Below are 21,097 nucleotides of genomic sequence, written 5' to 3'. Positions count from 1 at the left end.
TAGCTGTCTACTGATAACATGTTTTGCTTTCATGTAGAGGATCCTAAGTTCAGGCATTTCAGCTAGTTAAGCTTGGAGAACTGCAGAGGCATCATGTTCATCCCAGAGATAGAAAGGACTGCTTTGTATTGCTGGTGCTGATAGATTCCAGAGGAAACTAAGTCCATTCGTTCTTGGTCATAACGAATTTTAATAGGGAGTCATGAAGGAGTGGGGAGCAAAGCAGAAAATAGAATGATCACCTGGGGTCTAAGTAGTCTTTCCTAGGGTATGTTAATTTATAAACATTAGAGAGGTGGGTGAGATCTTGTATTGGGCCAATTTCTGGTGGGTTTTTCAAGGTTACACAGAGCTAATCTTCAGGTGGTGGTGATTTTTGCAAAAAAATCATGCTCTTTGTTATCCTTTATATGCAATATGTCGGTCGAAATGAAACGATATGTATTTTAACAACTACTTTCTTTCATTACCTTTTTGTTCAATATGTTTCACAGTGCGATAACTGCGGAATTGAACCCATTCAAGGCATTCGATGGCACTGCCAGGATTGCCCTCAAGAAATGTCCTTGGATTTCTGTGACTCTTGTTCTGACTGGTGAGCAACAAGTATTGATGCTTATTATTTGTACTTACCAGAATATCCATATCTCACTTAGGAGCCAAATATGGCTTGCAGCTTGAGCTCAGCTCCCCCTTGAGCCCTTCCCTCCCCCAATGGGGAGCCTGTTCTGGTGATCCAGCTTTGTGCTCCTTGCAAGATTGGATCCAGTGCTAGCTTCCTGGGGTGGGGTGGGGTGGGCTGCAGGGGAGGATGGAGGAAGCCCTGAGCCTCACTGTGCAATCAGGGAAGAAGCCATAGCCACAAATGGTTCTCTGCACGCTCCTCTTCCCCCTCCCTGACTGGAGGAACAAAGCAACGACAGACGTGCTGCCTGGAGATGTTTCCTGCTGCTCCATTGGCCAGAATCCAGCCAGTGGAGCAGTGAGAATCCATGCCTGGACAGCAAGTCTGAGAGCAGCATGGGGCACAAGAGCAGACTTGGCCACCATCTTGCCCGTGAAGGACCCACTGCTGCCATGGCTGTCCTCACTGCTCCACGCACTGCTCTGCCCCTGCCTTGTGCCACCCGTGCATGTTGTGCACTCGCACCAGCTGGAGAGCCCCATGGGGCCACTGGAGTCACTCATCGGCCTGAGCACCTTCTTCCTGGTGCCAGTGGGCTGGATCCTGGCCAGCCTGGAGAACTACAAGAAGCATGACTGAGCAGACTGGTTCTCCTCTGTGCCCAGCCCTGCTGGCCGGACCCCCTGTACTCCTAGTGAGGCACTACCTCCATTCCATGCTCGGTCCTTGGGCTGCTTATTCCTTGACCTATGTAGAGCAGTGACTGGCTGCCACGTAGGAGTGACTTGCATCTGTTACCATAAATAAACCCTATTACAGACACTGGGGGAAAAAAAGTGTTGCCCTTTCCTTGAACCGCCTCCCGTGCCGAGACCCTGCACCCCCAGCCTGCTCCTGCCCGCCTCTCCCCTGGCCAGACACCTGTCTCCAGCCCACTCCTGCCCCCTGGCCAGACACCTGTCCCCAGCCCACTCCTGTACCTTACCTCCTGGCTGGGCACCTACCCCCAGCCTGCTCCTGTCCCCTCTCCCTTGGCCAGACTGTTCCTGCATCCTATCTCCCATCCATTTCTGCACTCCATCCCGCTCACTGGCAGCTCTGTCCCACACACTGACCCCCTCGTTTCCCCTTCTCTCCCCGAGCCTAAGGAGGCCCACAAAATCCACTAATCCTGGAACCCCAGAAGAGTTATCTGGCCTGAGGCCTTGAACCACAGTCCTCCTGGCTGGAGCACCAGGGAGTGAGGTGTCTCAGTTGTGAACCACATCGGTGGGGGTTAGGGGTTTTAGAGGGATTGTTTTATTGCTTCTCACTTGTGTGGTCCCCAACTAATTTTTCTGTGGGTCAGTGGCCTCTGACCCTAAAAAGGTTCCCACTCTTCCATAAATGAAGACAATGTTGAAACCTTTTGTGTTGGACATAATATTTTACTTTATTTAAAGTAAAGCAGACACCCAATTTGGGCCCACCCCCTATCTGGCCACAGCGTCATAACACTTCTGCACTCCCCCCCCCCCCACCTCAACCCTGTGCCCTGAGTCCATCATGCACCCAAACCCCCTGCCCTGAGCCCCCCATACACTGCAGCCCAGACTCCTGCACCCCCCACATACTCAGTCCCCTGCCATAAGATCGACAGAAGACAAGTCTGAATGCGTGCATAAAACTGGATTTGACCAGTAATGATGTAAACTTCAAAGAAAAGATACGGCAGCAGAAGTCCCATTAGTCTGTGAGTACGATGTTTTTTCATTGATGCTATTATTAATCATTATGTTAATTATCAATAATATTAAGTTGTATATTTTCAGTCATGCAAATGGGCTTGCTTATATGGCTCTTTGTTGACCTCTTGTTCTGAATTTTGATGTAGTTTGGCTCTTTTGTTTGAAAAGGTTGCCGACCCCCTGTGCTTAAACACTCAGTAAACTCTTCACATATATAGGATTTAGCTGTTCCATGATACCTTGGGAAAGTTAGATGTGACTAGATTATAATGATGTGTGTTTTCGGATGGTGTGACAATCAAGAATTCTTTCAGTGCAATGGAGAGAGTAATTATACTTGGACAGTTAAGTATGAGACAGGAAAAGTTTTATTTTTTTTTGAAATCCTCAACTGTGAAGTAATGGTGTGTGATATAGAATTTGACTTTTATCTGTCAATTAAAAAAATAAAAAGAAACTTCTTCACTCTTCTGAAGTGAATATATAATGAAAAATAAGTTCACTTGCCAAATCGTGTTTTCTTTTCTTTGCAGTCTACATGAAACAGAGATTCACAAGGAAGATCACCAGTTAGAGCCTATTTACAGAGCAGAGACATTTTTAGATAGAGACTACTGCATGTCCCAAGGCACCAGTTACAATTATCTTGACCCAAACTACTTTCCAGCAAACAGATGACATGGGAAACAGACTACAACCTTGGGCTTATTATCCTCTTTGAAAAGTAACAATGGCATCATTGTTAATTCCGTGCACACTTTGGAAAGACTCTGCTTTCCCTGAAATGTCACTCACAGCATGACAGCTTCCTGGGTGTACTTGTCAAACTAAAGCTCCAAACTGTCACGGTTCTTGATCAGCTGAACAGCAGCTGAACATTCCTAGTGTGCAGAAGGTTTCACTGGGAGACTTTCCTTTCGCCACATTAGTCATTTTTAGATGGTGAATCCAAAACAAAAACAAAAAAAAGAAAGGAAAAAAATACAGAAGGGTGAGCCAGAAATGAGAGCATGCATATAATGATACAATAAATTCCAAAGGCTTTGAAGAACTTGGTTATGAGATCCAGAGAAGATGAAGTATTTATATAAAAACAGTTTAGTAGCTTGCAGTTTTGTTGTGAAATAGTTTTCAGCACAGAAACTGACTTCTTTAGTTAAGGTTTTAACCAATGACAGTGTTTGCTTCTAGGATATACTCTAAAAAATACTCACTGTTCCGGTGATGGTTGGTTACAGGCCTTTATTAAATTGGAGCTGCTTAATCTCATTGACTTCTAATTTTTTTTAAAACCACAATGAACTCTATTACCAACAGTGAAGCACTACAGGAAGCAACTGTTGCATTGCTTCCTTAACCAGCTCATGGTGTGTGAATGTTATAAAATTGTCACTCAGATATATTTTTTAAATGTAATGTTATATAATATGATCATGTGATGTGTACAAAATATGGTGAAAAGTGCCAGTGGTAGTAACTGTGTAAAGTCTCTAATACTCAACATTAACTCCTTTAAAATAAAGTACACAGCCTTCTGCCTCTGTATTTGGAGTTGTTAGTGCAACTCATCAAAGAAAACTGCCTAATATAAATCATATATATGGTAATAATTTTCCTCTTTTGTAGTCTGCACAAGATCCATGAAAGATTGTATTTTTATTACTATTTAAACAAGTGATTAAATTTAGCCTGAGCAGTGAGCAAAGGTTCACGTGCATTCTTTTATACTGCTGGATTTTGTTGTGCATCATTTAAAACATTTTGTATGTTTCTTCTTATCTGTGTATACAGTATGTTCTTAAATAATGTTCAATTGTCAGGAATACTGTGAGAAATAAACTATGTGGATACACTCTGTTTATATATAGAATGCTTACTGTGATTTCCTTTTTGGGTAGTAATTAACTTTTTAACCAACATTAACAATAGAAAACAATACAGTTTAGTAGGTCACAGGAATACTTAAAGGGCCCATATCTGCATTGGCTCAGCACTTGGCACTACTGTTTACTTCAATGGAACTGAATGCACGCTGCTCCTAATACAATGTGCTCAGCCTCTTGCAAGATACGAGCCTTGGTTTTCTCATATCTTGTTCAGAAGCTGGTAGTTGTGGGTTTTTGTTTTTGTTTTCCCAGACTGTAGAAGAAAGGAATGTTAGCAACTTTGGTATGCTGTATTAATCTAAAAAATGCTGATGTCTGCAAAGCTTTGTAATTATTGTGATATTTTTCATCAAATAACTTTTTTATTGAACTGTATAGCTTGTGATTCAGACACAAATTATTTTAAACTGTATTAGCTTTCCACTTGCTTAAATAAAAACGTCAGTTTTCAGAATGATTAGAATGTAAAAGGAACACATTAGCTTAAACCATGGCAATAAGAAGGGTAATTGGCTGATTGCATTTGAGAGCAACTTAACTGTAGCCTGATCAGTGTTAAATTTCACAGTTTCACTTAGGTGTAATTACTTTTTGTTTCTGAGGAAAACAAGTTTAAGCATAAAATATATTGAGTAGATAAGAGTACAATTACTAAAACACTAAATGATGTAATACATCATCTGTAAGCATATCTCATATTTTTTGAGAAATTAATAAACCTAACAAAATATAATACAACAAATATACAAGGTGTATTTCACGTTTCTCTTTAATGAAAGACTAAAGCTATTGTGTGAGAGAATCTATAATATCATGGGAACATAAAATATTAAGTTCCGCCATTCAGTTACACTATTGTTATGGAAGCAGTTTTGGTGAAGAGTGATTATCAGAGACAAATCTGTTATCTTTTGATGGGCTTTAAAAATGTTCTTAAAGGAAAATAACCATAATATATGAGAGAGAAAAAAATTACAATTGTGCACAAGAGAGAGGTTAATATGGTTTGAAGGAGTGTGGAGTTGAGGGAATTCAGACCTGAAATACTTGATTAAAGCCATTTCTTATTTGAATGAATGTGTGCATGTGCACACGCAATTCTCTCTTCTCCTAAACAACATGTATGTGTATGGAGATGTGTAAGTGTTTTGGATATCAAATATATAACATACACTGCTTATTGATATGGGGAAATCTAATTTGTGTGTGTGTGAGAGAGAGATACTTGCATATTCATCCATATAATGTTTGCATTGGCTCTAGACTAGCATCATAGCAGCTATACCTGATGGATTAAGACAGTGGTTTTCAATCTTTTTTCATTTGCAGATCCTTAAACATTTTCAAATAGGGGTGCAGACTCTTTGCAGACTCTTTTGAAGTTTAACCTGAGATCCATACATACCTACCATAGAAGTCTTAGACTGAAAACTGATTGATTAGAATTCAGCTGTAGATGTTGCAGGGCATATCATTTGATACAATGTGAAAAAGGGCACTAGATTGAGTTTTCTATGGTAATGACAATACTTCTGGATCTTGACCTGTAGGTGGGGGTAGACACTTACTTTTGATTAATCAGAAAACAGAATACTGTTTCTGAGATCTGAAATTGTATTTTCAGTGTCACAGTTTGTGGCTCACTTAGACATAGTTTGCAGAGCGAGGCCTAACAGGTCTGTGGATTACAAGTTGAAAACCACTGAACTAGGAAATGTGATTTTAGGAGGAGGGCAGAATTACCGGTTAAATCAGATACACTACATTTGGAATATGGAATTGTGTGTTTACTGATGTTATAAGTAACTTTTGGCATTAGAAACTAATCAATTTCTGAGGAACAGCACTAAAAACCAAAATGTCACCTTTCACTCATTTTAACTTTCTTTCTAATGAGAATCAAGTCAAGAAATGACTAGAAATATCTAAATGTGGTTGTTCCTAGGATAACTTACAACCACACAATCATTTTAAAATCCTCTAATTACTGGGAAAATAACATAAGAATGCAGCCGATAGTGCCATCAGGTTCAAATTAAGCTGAAACGATGCTTTTCTTCAAGCTGGAGAAATCTAGCCGTATTCTGAAGATAACTTCCTTATTTTCAATAAGTGGTTTATTGTACAAGTGGACATATTGTATCAAATGGCTGTCTTCTGGAGTTGGCAATGGATGCCAGAGGTAAAGATTAACTTTTATAAAGGAATCCAACGAGAAAAAAATCCATAATTAAAGGAGAAGAGCATGTTTAAAACTACCCTTTAGTGACGCACTGGAGCCAGTGCTTGCATTGCAGATAGGAAGTAGAAGAAACGCAAAAACAAACCAAAAAACCCTCCCAAAAAAACTCCCTTCCTAAATCAGGGCAGGTTGAGTTTAGAGTGCTTTATTTGAACTATATTTACTAATGAACCACATTTCATGGAGCTGTAGGCAAGATCAAACACACATGTACTGCAGCATAAATTATGACTCTTTGCATTTGTCCATTTTTTATTTGCATTGTGTCTTCATTACAAGAAAGATAACTTTAAAAATACAAATCTGTCCAATTAATGCTCATTGATAGTACAAATGTTAAAAGATCAATCATGCAAACTTAAACTGTGTACTGGTGCAACAGCACGGAAGGGATGCAATTACTCCACAAAAATGTCAAATGTTTTTATTTGGCTATCAGTATACCAAAAAACCAACACTTTGGCTGAGTAGATGGAAATATATGGTTTTATGTATTTTTATGCAGAAATTTTGGAAGGGTGAACTGCTAAAGATAATGGTTGGGGGGGTGCCTGTTTTTGGATTGTCATTTTCAAAATTTGTAGTGCCACAAGACAACAGCTAAGGATCCAGAACTGAAATTTACACTTGGAATACTGCCGGAGTAGTTTTTAATGGTATTTGGTAATCAAACAATTTCACATGATAATTTTTAGTGAAATATATCATTACTAGCATGGATAACTGCTAGTTATCTGCGCTTTTGATTGTATTAACGTTATGCAGTTCTTTTTTTCAGCTAAGAGCAAAGATATTCCTGGCCCTATTAGAAAATTATTGTAATATGCAGCAAATTCTACAGCAAAGATTTCAAAGCAGTTTGTCTGGGAGATGGGAACAGATGGACAGGTCTCTATGATCTCTATAGAACTTATTAATTTCTTCATGTTCAGTTCATTTTTGCAATGCATTTACAGTGATTTTTGGGAAATGTCAAAAGTCCATTCAACTTCTACAACTCCACAAATTATGACTAATTCTAGGAATGTTCCATTATAAAGCAAAATGGCAGAGGACAGATTTTCAACCACTACAAATCTACAAGCTAAATGTTAGTACAAAAATGAATGGTGTTAATGAAAGAAAAACACTCATTGCAATGAGAGGGAGCAATCCTGAAAATCTTTGCTATATGGCAGTTGAAGGAGCTGACTGCTGATTGTGCAACACATCTGATTATATTCAAATGCATAACACTAAATATAAACTGAACCTGCTGTTCACCATGCTGCTTTTAACCTGTTAAGTGCAAACATTTTGATAAACATACAGTACTGCAGAGCGTAAAACCACACTGGTTTTAGTATGGGAACCATTTTGTGTTTAGTATACTGTATGATTATAAATATTTTCAAAATAACATTTAATACAACATGCACTAATTCAAGATACTTCTCAAGACAGCAGGTATTGCTTTGAACAGCATTTTAGTCGATTGTGACAAGTGCACATGAGATAAAACTGAACCACTACTGTACTTCTGCTGAAAGAGAAAACGCTTCCGTTTCCGTTTCCAGAAAGCAGTCGACTGATGTGCAGACTTGAAGAAAAACCTCTTCTGGCGTTCCTTCTGCATTTATCTATTAAAACAAAAAGCAGATAGAAATTATGTGACTGCACAGTTTATGCTGATTAAGGTATAACAATTTAATTTACACATGTTGTCTAAAAAATTGGCTCAAAGGCCTTAGCGCAGTACTAATTCTGGATTTGGGATCGCATTCATAAACATGCTCTTTAAGAAAATCCTACTGTACTATGTACTGTCTGCAGCTTCTGTAAATGCTGAATTGGAAAACAGAATATTCATTCCTTATGCTTCTGCTAGACTACATATGGAGGTTTTGGAAGTTTCAATTGCGCATTGAAGGACTCTGCAGAAAATCACAGTTAAAAATATTACATATTTGATTTAGGGAAAGAGCTCTAAAGATTTCTGAGCTATTTTAACACTTATGATAAACATGAACTCAATAAAATAAACCTGTTTTAATACTGGTAACGTCTCTAGCACTGACTGTTTACTATTTACTTCCCATTTGGAAGTTTCACTGAATATAATCCTATGATCTAAGGGCTTTCAGGCAACAACTCCGAACCAAGGCTTGTCACCTCAAAAAATTTTTTATTTCAAACTTTGTGAATTTATTCTTTGGTGTGAGCTATGTTCTACAGTGGGCACTGTTTTGCTTTGGTCTATTGCTCGCTTTTTTCAAAACAGATGGTAAGTCTGAGCTTTTCCCTTTAGTTTGAGTTCTTTACTGATTCCGCTTAGACCAGATTTTCTCCTGGATGTTAAACTCACTTTGGAGAACTGACAAGGGCTTGTTTATACTTACCGGAGGATTGACACACTGGAGATCAATCTCACGGGGTTTGATTTAGCGGGGGTGGGGTGTGTGTGTGTGTGTGTGTATTCCAGAAATTTCTCTTTCATGCTGTGTGTGTGTGTGTGTGTGTGTGTGTGTGTGTGAGATATATATATTTTCCTTGATATTGGGGGAGGACCCACCCCCCTTCCCTCCTAGCTCTCTGGTTTTTCAAATCTCAGCAATACAGGCCTAAATCTAAACTTCAGGCCTGCTCCACACTGTTTGACCCTGGCAGTTTTTATTAGGTTCCTGACAGGGCCTTAATTGACTACAGGTGCTTCAATTAATCTGTAGTAGCCCTCCCTAGACTACAGGGAACCATGCTTTAATTAGCCCTAAGGTTTATATATTTCCCCTCTAGCACTGCTTTCTCACAGTGCTTATTCCTTAATTTTAAAACCACTACATACTGACTGAAAGAACTGGGTTTGTTTAGTTTGGAAGAGAGTGGACTCAGAGAGGACATGATAGCAGTTTTCAAGTTCCTAAAAGGGTGTTACAAGGAAAAGGAAGAAAAACTGTTCTCCATGACCACCGATGATAGGACAAGAAGCAATGGGCTTAAATTGCAGCAACAGAGGTTTAGGTTGGACATTAGGAAAAAGTTCTTACCTGTCAGGGTGGTTAAACACTGGAATAAATTGCCTAGGAAGGTTGTGGACTCTCCATCATTGGAGATATTTAAAAGCAGGTTAGACACATCTATCAGGGATGAGCTAGATCAGAAGTCAGCAGCCCCTGATATGTGGGGTGGAAGCTCAGCTTTGCCCCTTCCCCCTGCACAGCGGGGGAGCCCGTGCTCTGGCTCGAGCCTCAGCTGCGAAGCTGCAGGCTAGAGTGGGCGGGGGGAGCAGTGGCGAGAGAGGCACACGGGAACATCCCTGGGGCTTCCTTCTTTGGGAGGAGGCGGGGCTGGGCCTGCTCCATAGAGACTGTGCAGCTGACCTACATGGTGCACCAGGCATGAGCTGTGGGTGGGGGCAGGGAGCCCCTTCCTCAATGCTCTGCCTTTCCTGGCCTGGCTGGAGTCAGCCCTGGGCTCTGCATTACCCAGCCCCGGCGCTGCAGCCTGCAGGCAAAGGAGGGTATATCTAGACTGCAGGCTTCTTTCGAAAGAAGCTTTTCTCGAAGAGATCTTCCAAAAAAACTTCTTCCAAAAGAGAGAGTCCATACTGCCACAGTGCATCGAAAAAGTGATCTACTTTTTTTGAAAGAGCGCCCAATATCACATGTAAGCTGTGATTACTATGGACAGTGGCCACTTGTGCTTTTTCCTGGAAGCCTCTTGAAAACTCCCTCTTCTGCATCCACACACCCCTTTTCCCAAAAGAGCTCTGTTGGAAAAGGCATTCTTCCTCATAGAATGATATTCACTGCTGTCAGAAAACCCCCTGCATTTTCGATTTTCTTTTGAAAGAACGCTGTGGCTGTGTCTAGACTGGTAAGTTTTTCTGCAAAAGCACCTGCTTTTGTGGAAAAACTTGCCAGCTCTCTACACTGGCCGCTTGAATTTCTGCAAGAACACTGACGATCTCATGTAAGGTTGTCAGTGTTCTTGTGGAAATGCTATGCTGCTCCCGTTCGGGCAAAAGTCCTTTGCGCAAAAGCTTTTGTGCAAAAGGGCCAGTGTAGACAGCTCAGATTTGTTTTGTGCAAAAAAAGCCCCGATCGCGAAAATGGTGATCGGAGCTTTTTTGCGCAAAAGCGCATCTAGATTGGTACGGACACTTTTCTGCAAAAAGTGCTTTTGTAGAAAAGCGTCCGTGCCAATCTAGACGCTCTTTTCCACAAATGCTTTTAACGGAAAACTTTTCCGTTGAAAGCATTTGCAGAAAGAAAATCATGCCAGTCTAGACGTAGCCAAGTAGTATAGTAATTGCTGCTACTGGGTCCATTTTGCTTGGGATTTTCTTCTTTTGTTTGTTTCTGTGCTGCCTGAATGATTACTTTCAGTCCCTGTAGTGGCCATTTGACAAGTAAGTCTATAACATTTGTTTTCGTATCTCTGAGGTTGTGTTGTAAAATGTTTATGTTGATTCTTTGTCTTCAGCTTTGATACAGTTGACCATGACATTCAACTGATTTGTTTGTGAACATAAGGGACGGTGGATGGAGCCTTCCCTAAACAGAAAATCCTTAATCTGTTTAATAATTTAAATGAAACCATTTTCCTAGCTGCAGCACTAGCAAAATGGCTTGAGCATAATTATGTAATTAACGGTGAGTTTCCATTAGCAACTGGTAGTCTGTGGAAATGTTTGCATTGACCCAGGTGGTCCACAGGGCATGCGGTGGTGCGCCACCCCCACTCCTCCCAGGAGAGTGACATGACTCAGGGAAGGAGGGTTAAATCTTGGCACACCACTTCAGAAAGGTTGCTGACCCCTGATCTAGATGGTGCTTAGTCCTGCTGTGAGGGCAGGGGATTGGACTTGATGACCTTTTGAGATCCCTTCCAGTTCTAGTGTTCTATGATTCTATACACAAAAGGCTCTCCATAACTAGATCCACCTCAGCACCTTCCCTTCAGAAAACTGCCTTAGAAAAGAGGGGGAAAGGATATGTTTTATAAATGTGTGCAAAGGTTAACAACTCTGGATTCTGGTGGATCCAATGGAGATGGGGGGTAAATTCTAAAAATCAAGGATACCTTGCAGTCTGTCTTTTGCTCTCCCTTCTACCTATTGAAATTGTTCAGGTGATAATATCCATAGCTGTCATATCCCAATAGACAAGGCTCATGGGGTAGAGGAACAACTTCCCACAACTACACTCTGAGTTCTCAGGAGGATAAAAACAGGCTGTGTCTAGACTGGCCAGTTTTTCGGGAAAATCAGCCGCTTTTCTGGAAACACTTGCCAGCTGTCTACACTGGCCGCTTGAATTCTGCAAAAGCACTGACTTCCTACTGTAAGAAATCAGTGCTTTTTGAAGAAATACTATGCTGCTCCCGTTCAGATAAAAGTCCCTTTTGCGCAAAACTTTTGTGCAAAAGTGCCAGTGTAGACAGCTGAGATTTGTTTTGCGCAAAAAAGCCCCGATCGCGAAAATGGCGATCTGGGCTTTTTGGAGCAAAAGCGTGTCTAGATTGGCTACGGACACTTTTCTGCAAAAGTGCTTTTGCAGAAAAGCATCCGTGCCAATCTAGACGCTCTGTTCCGAAAATGTTTTTAATGGAAAACTTTTCTGTTAAAAGCATTTCCGGAAAATCATGCCAGTCTAGACGTGGCCATACAGTTAGGGAAGGCTCCATCCACCATCCCTTATGTTCACAAACAAATCAGTTGAACGTCATGGTCAACTGTATCAAAGCTGAAGACAAAGAATCAACATAAACATTTTACAACACAACCTCAAAGATACGAAAACAAATGTTATAGACTTACTTGTCAAATGGCCACCACAGGGACTGAAAGTAATCATTCAGGCAGCACAGAAACAAACAAAAGAAGAAAATCCCAAGCACAATGGACCCAATAGCAGCAAGTACTATACTGCTTGGCTAAGTCTAGACTTGCATGATTTTCTACAAATGCTTTCAACGGAAAAGTTTTCCGTTAAAAGCATTTGCGGAAAAGAGCGTCTAGATCCGCAAAAGCGTCCGTACCAATCTAGACGCGGTTTTGCGCAAGAAAGCCCCGATTGCCATTTTCGTGATCGGGGCTTTTTTGCGCAAAACAAAATACCGTTTTGTCTACACTGGCCCTCTTGCGCAAAAGCATTTGCGCAAGAGGGCTTTTGCCTGAATGCGAGCAGCATAGGATTTCTGCAAGAAGCAGTGATCTCAGACAATAGGAAGTCAGTGTCCTTGCGGAAATTCAAGCAGCCAGTGTAGGCAGCTGCCAAGTTTTTCTGCAAAAGCAGTCGCTTTTGCGGAAAAACTTGCCAGTCTAGATGCAGCCCTTCAGTGCTTCAGCCATGGAGAGTTGGGGCTGCAGTTACTGAGGTAGGTAGAGGCTGTCTGTCCATGTCATCAGCACAAACCATCAGTGCTCGATCGACAGCTACCAAGCTGTTTGACTTAGTAGGCCCTCTGGGGCAGAAGCCAACCTGGTTGCTGACAGCCCTTTGTGGTGCAGTAATCTAGTTTCACAGCCATAATGACTGCTAGTACAGGTTTTATTTATTTTTAGTTAGGAGTCTGCAGTAGGGCCAGTCATACATGCATACGTACCATCTCGTCCTCCAGTCCACACGCAGGACAGCGTGTCAAGTATGGAAGAAAGAAGATCAAAAGCAAGACGACTATCTACCTACCTGGGTTTCTGCAACTTTGTCCCGTCTCTGCTTGTTCCTTTTCCTCAGCCTGAAGACATTCACCTACCTCTCTTGTTCGGACATCGAGACAGTAGTAGGACTGTTTAGACTATTCCTATTTTGGGTTCTGACCTCATGCCAGGTTTCATTTGTGACAACTGAATTTTATGCTCGTTTTCTAAGTTTAAAACAGCTTTTGTTCCACCTATTTTCATTTGTCTTGGTTAATACATAGTAATACAATTACAGTGCAGGTGAAGAACCTGTATTCCAATAAGGAGGCTTCAGTCTTGATCTAATAGAAGGAAGAACACTCTTCCTTCGACTTCCCTTAACCTGCATTGCAGAAAGAGTACATATGTTGGAGTAAGAAATCCTCCATCTCAACATTATTTTGAAATAATTGGCTTGCGGTGTAGACTGGCATTTTGTTATTTCGAAATAACGTCAGTTATTCCGAAATAACGCTGCTGCGTAGATGTACCCTTACAGACTAACATGGCTATCTCTCTGAGACTTAGCCTGAATAAACAGTTCAGAGATCTACAAACACAGAGGTTTAGTGACATAGGAAGTTATCACAGAATAAGCTAAAAATGTGAATTTAAAGCACAGCTGCTATTCTACACAAACGCCCCCATGGAACTTTTATTCCACACTAAAAGTGATGTGATTTAGTACTTAAGCCACACCTCAAAAAGAGTCCTTCTGAGGCTCAGTCTACATGTGAACGTTATATTGGCATATATTGGTTATGTTGACAAAGTCCTCCATGTACACACAGCTATGCTAACTAACATCACTCAGGGTATGTCTACACTGCATTCCTCTTCTGAGACAGGAATGCAAATGCAGACAAGTGAAATTGCAAATGAAGCACTGATTTGAATTTCCCATGCTTCATTTGCATAATCACGGACTGCCGCTTTTCCGAAATAACATATTTTGGGAAAACGAATGTGATCCGTGTGGGGTTATTTTGAGGGGAAAAAAAACCCTTTCCTTCAAAATAACCCTCATTTTGAGGAGTAAGTGTTATTTTGAAGGCAGGGTTATTTTCTTGAAATAACCCTGCATGGACTGCGTTCATTTTCCCGCAATACGCCATTTCGGAAAAGCGGCAGTCTGTGATTATGTAAATGCAGCACGGGAAATTCAAATCTGTGCTTCATTTGCAATTTTGCTTGTCTGCATTTGCATTTCTTGCTGGGAAGAGGAATGCAGTGTAGACATACCCTCAGAGAGATGTTGTTCCTATGCTGGGAGGAATAACTCCTATCAGGTTAATTGGCCTATATGCTGGGGCCTGTGCCTATAATATAGTCATAGGACACATTCTATGTTAGGACTCATGAGGAGCTGCAGCAGAATTACTATTGCATTTTACACTCACACTCTGCCTTAATCCTTACTAATTTCCTGTGCAAACAAGCCCTTAGAAAAACTGCTGCACCGGTGCCCATTAATTTAATATTTTAAAGAACTGTCCCTTGTGACCTTATTACCCATAATTGTCAGTTATCGTTTCTCTCTGAAGCAGTTGAGAAACGACGGGATTGCCGCTCCCCGGGGTGAGGTGTCACAAAAAGTAACCAAGAGGGTCACGAGGTGGTGTTAAATTTTATTACAATCTAATGCACACTCTCACTTCCCCAAATATCCTAAACCTTTACATTCAAGTATTCTACACCAACCTTTAGAGAGACACATTGATTATATGGGAGAATCACTGTTCTCTCAGATACATTCTCTATAACAGGCTGTAACAAATGTAGCGATCACAGAAATATGCCACTTCAAATAAAGGCTCCTCCACCTGAAAAGATTAACACTCTAAAATAAACAGTGTGGGTTGCTGTCAGAGACTGGACACTTGTACACCAGATGGTCTATTTACAATTTCTATGAGTGACGGGGATTTTTGTAACAGCAGCGCAAAAACTCTGCAATAAGTAACAAAAACTTTTTTTCTTCTGCTCCTTAATCAACACGACTTAACTACTTTTCACCCTGTTTTGAAAAGTACAAGGAAAAAAATGCATCTGCTTTGACATCTTGTAGGCTAAACTTCAGACTGAAATAGGTATTTTTTATGATTCCCTGAAAATCCACTGGGCCAAGCGACTTACATTATTTGATAAGTGCACACTCCTTTTATTTAGCTGTCTATTTGAACATGAAGTTTCCTAGGAAAACACCTACTCAGCTGCTGTAAACTAGGTTGGGGATGTTGCTTAATTGCCTATGTATTGCTGTTTAATATTACTGATTAAACTCCCACATGCTGTCAATACATCAAGCTTTAAAGGATGAGTCAAAATTATCAGAATTTTTGTGTGTCAGTAAAAAGCATAACTCTGGGAAAAGCCACAATTACATCAGACAGCCTGGTTTTTAAAGGTAGTTAGGCACCAAAAGATGCAGACAGAAGCTAATGGGCTTTTCAAAAGCACCAATGTGCCTAACTCACCTGGAAATTAATGGGGGTGAGGCACCTAAGCCCTTTCGAAAGTCCTATTCGGCACCTATCTGTGAGTATGTCTACACATATGGAGTGGTGTGTGTACACACACAGCATGCCCAGCTAAAAAGCGTATAAACAGGAGTGTAAAGAGTAAGGCTCTGAAAGGCAAGTAGTAGACTACTCCTGGAATGCCTCAGCTACAGCCCCTATACAACTTTCCAGTGCAGGCAGAGCTTCCCATGGCTACAATGCTGTTTTTAGCCATGTAGCCACAGGGAAAGGCTCTAGCACAGGAGTGGGGAACCTACAGCCTGCAGGCCATATCCAGCTTGCAGCTTGCCTTGATGTGGCCCACAAGGCCCAGCTCTTGCTGCCCCCCCGCAACAGTAGTGGTGCGAGCTGGCACTCCAGTCATGGGGGGCTGCCATGGCTGGAACGCTAGCACCAACTCTCTGTGGGGGTGGGGAGCTCTGCGCCTCACAGGCCCGATCTAGGCAAGCTGAGGCCACACTGGCCTGAGGGCTCTGCCTGGCACTGGGGAAGGAAGTGGCTCTGCACACTACAGGGAAATGCTCCCTGCAGGTACTGTACCCCATCACTTCCCATGGGCCTGGAATTGCAGCCAATGGGAGCAGCAGGGTGTTGTGCCTGCACAGAACCACTTGTGCTCCCTGGGAGCTGCACCAGGTGGGTGCCCCTATCTCTTGTCCCATCCTGCATCCTTGTTCCACTTCCATCCCCGCTCTGCTGCTGTGCCCTCCCTCCTGCCCAGACCCCACACATGCCTAGCCTGCTGTTGCATCTTATCTCCTGCCCAGACCCTCTCCACCCCATTCCTGCATTCTCCTTCCTGCCCTTATCCTGCACTCCCACCCCACTCCTGCACCCTCCCTCCTGCCCTGACTCCCACATCCAGCCTACTCCTGCACTCTACCAGACTCTGCACCTCCAATTCCAGCCCACTCCCCAGCAGGCCCCTTCCAAACACTGAACCCCTAATTTTTGGCTCCACCCGAGTTAGGGAGCCCCACAAAACCTCAGATCTAGAGCCCTAAAACCCCAGAAGAGTTAATCAGGCCCTGGGGGGAAGCCCTGAGCTACATCACTTTCCCCTTAGCCCTGGGGCTGAAGCCTGAGGGAAATGAGGTGAGTGTGGCTTTTTTTTCCTGCTTCTCAGTTGAGGGCCACATCTGTGAGGGTTTTTTTAATCCTTCTCACTTGAGGACCAGGTCAGTGAGGATTGTTTCTTTCCCCGAGTGGCCCTTAACTGATTTTTCTGTGGGTCAGTGACTCCTGACCCAAAAAAGTGTCCCGCCCCTGCTTTAGCAGGAGAGAAGCAGCCAGGAAAGTTTCAGGCAGGAGGATAGAGAGGAGGGGAACCTCTAGCCCCTCCCTGCAACTGAAGCCATTCTTCACTGCCTCTCCCTTGCCAGAGCCTTTCACTGCTATGTGTAGCTACCAACCACAGTGAGAAGCATGGATGTAGCCTGCCTTTCCATGTGGCGTGTAGCTAGACATGTGGTGACTGGAGTGTACACAATGACGTAAGGGTAGCATAGCTTGTATACATTAGAAATCCAGCCCATACAAGTGTTCCCGTAAGCTGAGTGCTTGAGTGACCACCCAGGACAGATTCAAATCCCCTCCCCCCCCCAGCTGATTAGCATAGCACCCACACTATCAGCATGTGTTTCCACTGCCTCGATGCACATAAAATGTATTCTGCACATGGATGGAAAAACTAGAACATTGGCCCACACTACTTCATTTAACCATTACGTTGTGAAAGACTACTTATAATTCCTACCCTCAAGACCTCTGTCCCTCTGGATAACCACACTTGATGACTATAAGAGTAAAACATATTTTAGTTTCATAATTTGATTTTGTATTAGAAAAAAAATCAACATTTGCTACAAAATAGTTTAGCTGACAAACCACGTATGAAGGAATGCTCCTGAGATGCAGCCTGCCCTATATAATTGGGTCTTTGTTTATATAGCCCTTTCTAAAAAAAGCACCCCATTTGTTTTAGCAGAGTTGGATTCACATGTGGCTGTCACACATAATAAATGTGAGTATGATTCCATGAGTTTGTTCTTGCACCTAGAATAGACTTTTGCCAGCAGTTTTCCTATTTTTTTAATTAACGCTTGATGTTTGCATTTTTGCGATGAAATTTTGCCCTTTTTTCTATTTTTCTGCTATAATCAACAGCTGCCATGAAATGTCATAGTTCACTAGTTAATTGCAAACTACTAACATCAGCTTTCTGAAATTAGTGCAATGGTTTTGTATTTTTGAAAAACAGCACTAAATAGTATGAATGCTTCTGTATTCTGAAGTTACAGTCTTTGTTCCTTTCAAAAAGTACTTTCTGTCTTGACATGTAGGATAAGAATAGTCTGTAAAAACAATCTGTAGTTGTTGTCACCAGCTGGTAGATGGTACGAATCATAAAAAACTGAATTACACCCCCCCCTCCCAAATCAAGATGTTAAATTCCTCGCCTGGGAAATAACTTCTATCCTACTGTTACAGGCACATTGCTCTGGGTTTGGAAGCTTTCTGCTCAAATTGAAAATATGCAGATTAAAAACAAACACCCTTGCCCCCAAGTCCCTTCAATTCTATCACCTTTCTTTTGTCTGATGAGATTTTCTGTGAAACTGCACACCAGTGTGGCACACTACCTGTGCCTCTGCTCAGCTGAGCTTTCTAAAGATTCACTATCATTTATTCTGGTCAGGATCACAGACAGGGGAAACGTCTATATTAACATTCCAATCTTTTTGTTAGTTATAGCTCTTTGACTGCTGAACAGAAGCAGTTAGCAATTATCTTTTGTTAAACAGTGAATTCAGATGGACCTGACATTCTGGCCACAGTAATCTGACATTGCCAAATCATCATTTCAAGAATCCTATTGATTTCAGAGGCAACCAGACCAGACTCCAAAGGTTCATGGTCTCCATAAGGCCCTCAAAGCTTCTTCCATGTATATCCTAATAGTAAATCTAATGCAGTCAATGAGCAAACTAAGGTTTAATGTTCAAGCTCTTTATAAAATGTGATCCTCCCTCTTGATGGCTCACACCATGACCTTCTCCATCAGCTGACCTTCCCATCTCCTTTGCTGGCCACCAATTACATCAGCAAGGAGATGATCTGTCTTATATTCAAAGAGGGTCACTCAGGTGTATCATGGTGCTAAACATCAGTGGGGAAAAGGACTCTTCAAAACAAAGACTAACAAGCCTCGCTCACAAATATTTCAAATTAGATTTAAACCAATAAACAGGGTGAGCTACATTCATATCCTTTTTGCCTGCGACCTAAAGAGGGGCAAAATACACAATCTTAAGAAAATGTATACCCAGGAAGTGAGGAACACAGTAAGAACCCATTGTTAGGATATGATAATGTGCTCTGTGTCTGTTCCTTTCAACAGGGCAGTGGGCAGGGCCCTGAACACTAGTAAGACCAAGAAAAGGGAGAAAGAGACTTTCAAAGGCAGTGACAAATGGACCTTTGAATGCATTTCTGGGTAGAGTGAAACCTATGGACACAGTTAATGGCTGAGTCTGTAAGAATCTTGCGACTGACTAACATATTGATTCTCTACTCTCCAATGAGTTTGCAGCCTAACTGGACAATGAACAGATTGGCAAAGTAGGGATGGAATAAAACAAAATAGATGACTGAGCAGGCGGCAATGACAGGCACAAAATGGCTTCGTCTAGACTGGCATGATTCTCCGCAAATACTTTTAACAGAAAAGTTTTTGCCAGTCTAGACGCAGCCAATGTGTTTATTTTGTAATGCCCCCCATTGCTACATTAAGAGGGCAGAGGGTACTTGGCTTTAGTACAAGTGGAAGAGAGTATTTTTTTAAACTAAAATTAAACACCCAAAAATACACCAGATGCCTGATTCTGTACAAGGGATATTAGATATTGTGTAATTGAATAGTTGTGTAACTGCACAAAATATTATTGATTACACGACTATTCGCTAGTCCCCAAGGGCGGGGCTGGCAGCCTGCGTACTCCTGACCCCGTTCCCAGGGAATCCTCTGCCACTCTAGGCTGCTGCCTGTCTATCAGAAGCAGTAGTGGAGGGAAGAGGGGGGAAGGGGCAGGCGGATCTGGTGCTCATGTACTTGGTTAATTATGTGCTCGACTACACATTGACATCTCTACTCTGTACCAAGTAAATGAGACGTTATGACAAGAGACTAGAGCAGGGGTGGGCAATAAGTTTTGATGGGGACCACTCCAAGAACTTGGTAAGTGGTGAAGGGTTTGCCATGGAGCAGCACAGGAGTAGCTGCTAATGTTTCTGTTTATCAGTCTGAAGAATTTATCAACAGGCCAGAGAAAAATCAACTGTCTTGATGAATTTTACCTGAAATAAGGATCAGAGTGAGGAATATACTTTGAAATAATTTCTCTTGAGATATTAGGCTTAATGAGTGTGTTTTGTTTATTTTGGCTTAGTAACTTACTTTGATCTGTCTGTTTTCACTTGCAGTCACTTAAATTCTACTTTTTATACTTATTAAAACATTTTTAATTATCAAACCTAGTGTAAAAAATTATTACAGGAAGGGGGCAGGGAAGGAACAGCTGTGCATATTTCTCTTTCATTGATAAAGGAAGTGACTCTGATGAACTTTCTCTGTGTAAAACTTTTATACAGAGTAAAACTGATTTGGTGGGGTTGGTCCCTGTTGAGGGTTGTGTTCCTGGATACTGCGTAGGACCTATAGCTGAGTTCTTCCAGAGCTGAGCTGGTTCAGTATCTGTGTTGCTCTGCTGGGGGGGCTGTTACCCCAACTCTGTGCCTTGCATGGGGGAGACGAGAGCTTCTGACCCAGCAGGACAGGGTGGTGGGGAGACCCAGAAGGCATGTAGGTGGGCTCAGTGGTATGATCAGCACATGGGGTGACAACCCCAAAGGACATCTCTGACTGAACCCATCACACAAATATTATTTTACCAACTACAATCTGTTAACATAGTAGAGGGGTTCCCAAACCCTTGCTCATGAACCTTTTGCAGTTCTTTTACAGGTAAAGTGCAGCTTGTGAGCCCCCTACGTCCATTTGCCATCTACCAAACTAAGGCAGAGGGAGCTCAGGGCTTCTGCCTTGAGGCAGGGTGGTGGAGCTAAGGGCCTCTGCCCTATAGGAAGAGGAGATCTCAGATGGAAGCAACATCACAGGCATCGCCACTGGCCCTTTCCTCAGGTGAGTCCATTCTGGGTGTAGAAACCCAAGCTGGAACTGAAAGATGTAATTTACTTCCTAATGCCAGCAAGAATGGGTGACTGGGGATCCCTGGGACATGTATGATTCGGATCTTCTTTCTGCCCTCCTTTAAGGTGGTCTGTGAATGAGGGGAGGGTGCACAGAATTTCAAGGCAGTTTAGTACATCAATCGATTAAACACACATTTGTTTTGCTCTTGCAGCTCTATGAAGT

The 21,097-nt window shown here is 42.0% G+C and overlaps 2 protein-coding genes across 10 annotated transcripts in view; one reads left to right on the top strand and one right to left on the bottom strand.

Annotated features, from left to right (window-relative positions):
• ZZZ3 (zinc finger ZZ-type containing 3) overlaps positions 1 to 4,219 on the top strand; it is a 120,749-nt gene extending 116,530 nt beyond the window's left edge. For all 9 annotated transcript variants that reach the window (XM_075936298.2, XM_075936297.2, XM_075936293.2 and 6 more), the window contains 2 exons: positions 495 to 595; positions 2,886 to 4,219. In XM_075936298.2, the coding sequence (XP_075792413.2) occupies positions 495 to 595; positions 2,886 to 3,030 (246 nt within the window). In that variant the 3' untranslated portion in view covers positions 3,031 to 4,219. The remainder of the gene's footprint in view (positions 1 to 494; positions 596 to 2,885) is intronic.
• Positions 4,220 to 6,716: 2,497 nt separating this feature from the next.
• The window catches only part of AK5 (adenylate kinase 5), a 167,084-nt gene continuing 152,703 nt past the window's right edge, over positions 6,717 to 21,097 (bottom strand). The window contains exon 14 of the mRNA XM_006129565.5: positions 6,717 to 8,099. Coding sequence (XP_006129627.3) covers positions 7,989 to 8,099 — 111 coding nt within the window. The 3' untranslated portion in view covers positions 6,717 to 7,988. The remainder of the gene's footprint in view (positions 8,100 to 21,097) is intronic.

The sequence above is a fragment of the Pelodiscus sinensis genome, chromosome 9, assembly GCF_052426305.1.
Source record: "Pelodiscus sinensis isolate ZL-2025 chromosome 9, ASM5242630v1, whole genome shotgun sequence".
NCBI classification, from domain to species: Eukaryota; Metazoa; Chordata; order Testudines; family Trionychidae; genus Pelodiscus; species Pelodiscus sinensis.
The sequence above is the reverse complement of the archived record's forward strand: the minus strand, read 5'-3'. Positions and strand labels throughout refer to the sequence as shown.